Source organism: Phaeoacremonium minimum (genome assembly GCF_000392275.1).
Source record: "Phaeoacremonium minimum UCRPA7 unplaced genomic scaffold PA7_03_scaffold_182, whole genome shotgun sequence".
NCBI lineage: Eukaryota > Fungi > Ascomycota > Sordariomycetes > Togniniales > Togniniaceae > Phaeoacremonium > Phaeoacremonium minimum.
In genome coordinates, this window is record NW_006921089.1 from 124,167 (window position 1) to 132,187 (window position 8,021).

Genomic DNA, 8,021 nt, shown 5'->3' on the forward strand with positions numbered 1-8,021 from the left:
ATCAATGAATGGACTTGTTTGTGGCCGTCTTGTCCGAGAATCTACGAGCCGTGACTTGATCAACTCTGCAAAAAGCCCTTCATTTTCTTTGCCTAATTTTGTTTCTACCTTGTCCCGAAGGATAGCGCGGTAGGCGCAGTGTTGTGCATGTAGACATCACCAGTGCTGAGAGTTGCTTGTCGATTGCTAGTTTGATGTATACCAAATCAAGCCCAAGTAAGGTATGGGTAGCACCAGAATCCAACCCAGGCAGCCAGATATGATCTCAGAGATCTATAATCCTAAAATACCGTCTGTCGTCAATAACAGGATTTTCGTGGTATTCATTGGAGGACAAACTTGGTAGTTTCAAGTGTGGCTTGACCGGCGAACCAGGGATGAAGTAAGTGTGGCTTGACCCGCTAACAGCCTTAAACATTTTTTATTCTGCCCCTCGCCACGCGATGCCCCGCCATCACCAGCAAGAAAGTTGACTCAGGCTTCAATCCTCGCGAAAGACACTTCCCCAAACTACAAGGACAGCACAACATAGTAGAATCGGCTCTATTACAACTTTAGCCACGATGTCCGACGACGAAGAGCAAATCTCGGTCTACGATGAGGTCGAGATCGAGGACATGACCTTCGACGAGGACATGCAAATCTACCACTATCCATGCCCCTGTGGCGACCGCTTCGAGATTGCACTTGTCGACCTCCAGGACAGCTCCAACGACATCGCCGTCTGCCCCAGCTGTAGCCTCATGATCAGGGTTATATACGAAGTGGTAAGCGCGCAGTTGCACTCTCTCAACGGTGGTTGAGGTTGGCTAAATAGTCTATTTAAGGATGATCTCCCCAAGCCAGATGAGCCCGAACCCGAGCCGCAGCCCGAACAGCCCGCCCAGGTCCCCGTGGCGGTGTAAAGAGACTCGAGCTAAGCGATGAGAATTGCTTGAAACCAGCTTTACGACCGAATAGCACCTCGAGATCCGGCAAAGACGAGCTGCTGGTTCCGGATGCCCACGATGGCAATACCAGTCAGCTGCCAGCCTACCGCTGCACACCTGTCCACTGAGCACACCTTTGTCTGAAAATGATTCGGTCAGAGGGGGAAGATCTAACTCGGATATTCGACCGATATATCTACTTTAGCTGTTGAGGAGGCCTAGCTGATGTAGGGAAGCCGCGGAGAACAACGTAAGAGACGAGATAGACGATAAGCCGTGCGACGAGCACACTGTTGTCCCAGCACCGGCACTTCACAGGGAGGCGTTTAGAGAAGCATTTACTGGTCATGGGAAAAGGAGCATTTACAACGGATTCGATTTATCATATCATATATATCATCTATGCAAGGATCTAGTCATGTTGAGCCGCCTTCAACGCCTGGTGATGCCCCCCAAAAGAAGAAACATTTCAATCATCCCTCCCGTGGTATCAAGTGAACGCCTTTCATGCAACTCCATGATCATGTCGATTAATATCCCTGGGCCCTGGAAATGGCCACCTCACTTGTCAAGTCGCGTCTCATAAGATGAGCAGGCCGAGTGCGCAAAACACAACCAGCCCCATCATGCTCCCCTCAAAGTTGATTTGCTCGCCCGCCGCAGTTGGAAGGGCTGCAGGCGGCGATGTGGTTGTGTTGGCAGTAGTGATGGTGGTAGATGCTACCAGAGAGGACTCCGCCTTAGGAGGAGAGCTGAGAGCTACGCTCGAGGTTGTGCTTTCTCCGATTTTACTACTGCTTGGGCAGACATACACCGTGGTCGTTGTCACGTTGTTGACCCACGTGACGGTGTCTATCTTCGTCGAAATCGCATTGCCAATGCTGGTGTCTGTGGACAGGCCTGGTACCACGACAGTGAAGACTGGAACGGATGGTTGCGCAGCCGCGAGTGTTGCGGCGCCGAGGCCAAAGAGTAGCGAGCGGCGCATGCTGCTGGCCTTGTTGTGGAGAGGCTGGATGGCCTCTTTATTGCGTGGGATCCAGTAATCTCGAGTGCATGAGCCCGAGCTCGATCAACGAGCGAAGTTGCGATTTGATGAATCGCAAAACGAATGTCAACAGATACGATCTTGAGATGGTAAGCCCACAAGGCTGGATGGGGAGGACAGGGCAGGGCAAGCTATTTGAACAAGAAAGCTCAGAGCTCAAGCCGCACCAAGCTCGCTCCACCCGTTACCTATGCGCCCGTTGCACGACATCATCGCCTGCTAGGCTAATCCCATGTGGGCATCCTGTCATGTTCGGACTGTGAACCAGGAACGGGCATGGAGAGCGTTGCCCAGGCTGAACAGGGAAAGCAGGGCAAGGTTATGGCGGCAGCAGGAAGCAAGGCCCACCGACCGCATGGCCTGGCGACGGCACAGAAACACAGTTGACACCATTTGCACCCAAGAGCCCCCACCACTGTACAAAGATAGTGCGGTACGGGCGGAGAGTGGATCTCTGGATGCGACAGGGAGGTATGTCATAATCTGACCGTCAAGGCATCAGATAAGAAAGACGCCGGCCCCAGCAGCAAGGATGTGAAACATCAAGAAAGGTGGCCTGCCCGCCGTTCAATCCATCCAAGACCCTCTTCAGGTCGTTGTCTGCTTGTTGTCGCGCCAAAAGGACGGCTATACGGCGCGCTATCGACTGCAACGAGAGAGCCTTGCAGCGTAGTCAGGAGTCTAGTTCCTTGGTTGAGCCACGATGAGCAGTGGCTGGCCGGGCGGCTCTACTGCGCAGGAGGCCACTCGAGCTACTCTAGCTCGGTCGCCTGGTCGCTAACCGCGTTAGAAGCAAGCTTTTGCAGCTTATCGTGGGGGCCTGGTTGGGCGACATTGAGCCAAGCTGAAGAGAAAACAGTGTCCTAGTCTCGGCGACTGCGTCATGGTCAGGTCTGAGCGGGCCGTTGTGCGGCACTTCAGATCCGCTCTCATGCGCCATCGACAGGGGTTCCGTCCAAGTTTTGTGCGCCGTCCCTGGCAGATGCTCCCAAGAACCAAGACAAACCACATGCTGACCTTTTTGTGGTAACTTCAAGTCACCAGTACATTTTGACGGATGTGCAGTAGGGAAGCATAATAATAGAAGCATCAATGTGAGGGACAATGGACAAAGCTGCAGGTATCAGCAGTGACCAGCATATATTATATCTACGCTGTTTAGCAAGCCTTAGTCGGCCCCGTTAAGCCCTTGGCGCTGCTCAGCGGCCTTGAGGACGAAGGCGTATTTGACCAGACCCCGGCGAGAGCGGCGCCGAGACGGGCCCACTGAGCTGCTTTTAACGCTACGTAACATCAGCTGAATCTCACGACACCAACTTCTGGAAGTGTTTAACAACTTGCCCTTCTTTCCTGCTCGAACCGAAGTTCTTCAATCGGAGACGTCCCTGTGGCTCGAATTTTTAAAAGGCAGATGTCTTTATATCCTCTCGACAGCCATAACCTGCTTTCACTCGCTTCCGAGTCGACCCCGAGACAATAATTTAGAAGCCTAGTCTCTCTACTCTCCTTCCGTACCTCATTCTTGGTGCCTGGAGTTATTCCCCACGACGTATTGCAAAGTTCGGTATTCTGGAACCGAGAACAGAGGCTCCACACATTGGTGAAAGTGCGATACTAAGGAACAATCCAAGGCAACTCTTGCAAGATCTAGAAATTTTACTTGAACTTAATTGACTCAATACTGAATAAGCTATAGAAATGAGTCAAGTTCTTTTTGATTTTTCTAGCTGTGATGATGATCTTGATATTCAAAGTCAACGAGTCACGTCTCTGTTCAATAATGAACCTTGGGTATGGACTCCGATGTCATCATAGTTTCTGAAGCAGCTCTTACATTAGCAACTTCATGAAGACTTCAGAGTGTTGGAGCATTTGTCAGCACACCAAAGACCGTGGGCCTGGCAAGCCACCTTTATATGCATCCTCCCAGTTTTTCATGGAAATGCTGCTAGAATATCGGTGATTACCGGAGATGGGTTGAACGTGTCTATCCACACTCGCGTAGCTGTATTTTAATCTTTCGTTCCTAGTGGTACGTCGAGCCGGTACAGGATAGTACTATACGGTGGTCTACCTTGTTCACAGATGAAATCATAACTTCAACCGCAAGGCGATTTGTCAATGTACACTTCTACGGCTGAGAAGTAACACTTAGACAAATACAAAAAGCAGCATACTAGGCTGCCGAAAATGAAGCACGCCTTTATTTATAGGTTCACGTAGGGTGTATTGAGGAGATATGGCGTGCTGAATGAGAAGGCCAAAATATATCGGACCGCACTAGACGATGACATAGTCTCCTATACAATTTTCGTTTTGACCAAAACTTTCTTTTTCTTATAAACATGTAGCCCATGAAATTTTACACAGTATTTGACCCGAACGAGAGTAAGGGACATAGAGTAAGAGGCCTCTCATCGCCAGTGGTATATGAAACCGTTGTATCACAGCTAACACCTGAATCTATACGGCTATAGATGCCAGACTACTGATAATCTATCTCCTAGAAATCGAGCGACGTATATCACTGTTTGAACAGCCAATCGCAGCGGTGAAGCCATAGGACCTCTCGGAGTACACTGTATATATACAGATGTTGATGTGGTTACGATAACGCCTAGCCCACTCACGCTTCACGCAAAAGGAAATGTGGCAACCGTGAACAGCCCCATCTTTGCGGTATGTGCGTTGAATCTGGGTTGTCGGGCGTGATGTCTTTCAAGCCTTGAGGGGATATGACATGGTAAGGCAGGTTTTAGAAGGAGAGTCTAAACAGGAAAGTCTTCCCACGAACAGGGAATCTCTCCTTCTTCCTTGGTATCACGGCTTCCGAGCGGAATTGAGAAGGGGCACGATGAGATGCAATTCCAAACCCAGTGTGCAGTGAATAACACGCAATCGGTGGAAACGGAGCTCAAATGCCGAAGATCCCTTACCTCAAACGAGCCTAGCCGTTGATTCACATAATTCATACACTTCCACCCTATGCCGTGATATTCCTGGCTAATTAAGTGACCTAGGCTTTGTCAATAGGTGATGATGCAGCCACCAACGGATTTCAGGCCTTCCTTTAGGTGTCATATAATTGTCGTCATCGGGAGTCTACAAGATGCACAAACCATTAACCTGAAGTCTAGGGTAGGGTAGCACAATTGGTCAATAAGGGAAATACACCGCCGCGTGAGGCAATATATATGGCATGCTTTAGGGTATTTCTTTCAGACAACGTGAATAGGCCATCAACCGTTGATAGACCTGATTCATTCGTTTCACTTTGGGAAACAAGAATGATAAAAGTGATCAAATCTTTTTGACGTAATCATCAACCTGTCATCGACTTTATTTGAGTGATTCGCCGTGTCTGACCCTTTACTTTAACGTTGCCTTTGGCAATTGTAAATAAATTGACCGACGACTCTGAAATCTATAGAATAATATCCACTAGAGCATTTTGTTTCATTTGTTGGTCAACCAAACGACTGCCTCAAAAGACCTCAATTTATCGATGACATAATCTCCATAGGAACTTATTACCAATGTGAGGTCGGATGTAGAGACTGCAGCTGGTAGTGTCATTGTCTGCTCCTTGTTCGAGAAGTTGAGGGCAACTATGGTGCTGCGTTTTGTGCCCTTCTTGATGTACATGTAGACATCTGCGTGTTGATCTAATACTGGCTCGTAAATTCCATGAACAAGTACGTCCGCGTACTTTTTGCGTAGGAAAAGTACGCGCTTCCAAAACGACAAGACAGAGTCCTTATCGGCGATCTGCTGTTTGGCCTTTACCAACCTGTGATTGTCATGGACACGCATCCATGGTTTTGCACCATCGATCGTAAAACCGGCATTGGGACTGGCGTTCCAACTAAACGGAATACGGGAATGGTCCCGCGCCAGACGCTGCAGGCTGGCCATTGTATAAGCTAGGACCTTAGGGTCTCCGCCAGATTCCTGCTTCTTTTCATTGTAATTGTTGATGGTAGCTACGTCCTTATACTCTTCAATCGTCCAAGACGGCGGGGCGTTGACCATGCCGATTTCTTGACCCTGGTAGATGAACAACGTCCCTGACAGTGTTGCACAGAGGGTCGCCAGCAGTTTGGCACTACGCACGCGGCTCTCTTCCGTGGCATCGCTGCCCCACCGCGATACTGATCGGGCTTGGTCGTGATTCTCCAAAAACACAGTGGTCCAGCCGTCAGAGTCTCGCAGGAGGTTCTGGGTGTTGGCCACGGCCTTGGCCAGGTCCGGCACGGCCCAATTATCTCCGGGTGCGATGTCGAGATCATCGTCCAGACCCGGTCGCCCGACGCCGACCACGTCAAATTGAAACACCATGTTGAGCTGTTTGGCGGCTGCCGACACATAGCGTAGAAGACCTGCGCGGTCCCATGTAGCGGGCAATTCGCCGACTGTCATAGTGACACCATACTGGGATAAGACGCTCTGCATCTCGGTCAGGTAGTGGCCCATGCGAGGACCATTGCAGAACAGGCTCACGTCCATCTGGTATGGCGAGTTCTTGTTAGTTATAGGAGCGTCAGGCAGCCCGGGTGCTTTATCATACATGTTCACAACGTCGATACGGAACCCGTCAATTCCCTTACGTAGCCAGAAATGCATAGACGACTCGAAGATGGCAACGCGAGTTTCAGCATTCTCCCAATTTAGATCTGGCTGCTCCGGACAAAACAGATGTAGGTAGTATTCCTGTGTAAACTCATCCCACTGCCAAGCACTACCGCCAAAACAGCTGGCCCAGTTGTTAGGTGGTTGTCGATTACCCTGTAAGTCATAACGGGCCGGACGCCAAATATACCAGTCACGCTTAGGACTATCCTTAGAAGAGCGTGATTCTTTAAACCAGTCGTGTTGATCTGATGTATGGTTAATGACGAGATCGAGAATAATTCGCATGCCACGCTCATGGCAGGCAGCTATAATACAGTCCATGTCTTCAATTGTGCCATATGGGGGGTAGACGCTTTCAAAATCCGAGATATCGTAACCCATATCACACTGAGGACTATTGTACATGGGACAGATCCAAATGACGTCGGCACCTAGGGATTTGATATAGTCAATCTCAGACAAAATACCCGGTAGGTCCCCTATACCGTCCCCATTCGTATCTTTGAAACTGGCAGGGTATATTTGATAGACGGTTGCGTCCTTCCACCATGGTTGGGTAGTCACAGTCATAGCTCGACCTTATGGAAGACCTTGTTTAATAGAATGTGACTGGAGGGGTTAGATTGATCCCAAGCAAGCATATAAGAGGCGTATAAAACAAGGAGTAATTAGGAACACTCAAAAGGCTTGTTGGCCCCAGTGATCTAGAGAATGAAGACATTGGATCTTTATATTGAAGATTTCGTCTGGTCGTTGAAGCCCCGATCACAGAGTCGTCTTGGAGATGATAGAAACACCAAGAACTAGTGAGATAAGGCCAAGTCGCTTATTTAATCCTAGCCTTTCCTTATTCGACCGTCATTCACTTACATACGGTGGTAAGGTTGGATGTAGCTTTATAACGGGGCTCGTCTGTAATGCTTGCTACCGATCAGGCCCTGACCCAGGGGTCGGTCCGACATGTGGGCTCGGTCCGACATGTGGGTTTGGTCCGATGTGAGTTTTCACTCCTAATACCGACTACGGCCACAAACTCTGAGAGGACTTCCGCCATCTACGATCAAGAGGGATTATCAACGTTATATTCTATCCACTGGCTTTCCCCCTCTCTATGTGACTCTTTCACCCAGTAAGCTGGGAGAGTGACATGATAATTTGTCATGTACTCTTATTACTTTGTTGAGCACCCTGGCTGTCTACTTAGAATCAATCAGGACTAGCCTACCATCCCTAGTCTAAGCACGCCCTCCGTTCTAGTCACATCTTGCAAAGAACACAAGTTGTGCAATGAGGTGTCGGTTCAAGGACACACGAACATCAGCTGTCGCCTCTGGATGAGCGTCTCCACAAACATCCCTCGCCGCGGTCCACGAGCCTGCGACGCGTGTAAGCGGCGCAAAGTTCGCTGCGAT

General features: G+C 49.5%; 2 protein-coding genes across 2 annotated transcripts; one reads left to right on the forward strand and one right to left on the reverse strand.

Annotated features, from left to right (window-relative positions):
* Positions 1 to 563: 563 nt before the first annotated feature.
* On the forward strand, positions 564 to 905 carry UCRPA7_2625 (putative diphthamide biosynthesis protein 3 protein; the record flags this gene model as incomplete). The annotated part of the gene is made up of 2 exons (XM_007915190.1): positions 564 to 767; positions 828 to 905. 2 exons carry the CDS (start codon positions 564 to 566, stop codon positions 903 to 905), a joined length of 282 nt encoding a protein of 93 aa, XP_007913381.1.
* Positions 906 to 5,433: 4,528 nt separating this feature from the next.
* Positions 5,434 to 6,600, reverse strand: UCRPA7_2626 (putative maltase protein; the record flags this gene model as incomplete). The annotated part of the gene is made up of 1 exon (XM_007915185.1): positions 5,434 to 6,600. One exon carries the CDS (start codon positions 6,598 to 6,600, stop codon positions 5,434 to 5,436), a length of 1,167 nt encoding a protein of 388 aa, XP_007913376.1.
* Positions 6,601 to 8,021: the final 1,421 nt, after the last annotated feature.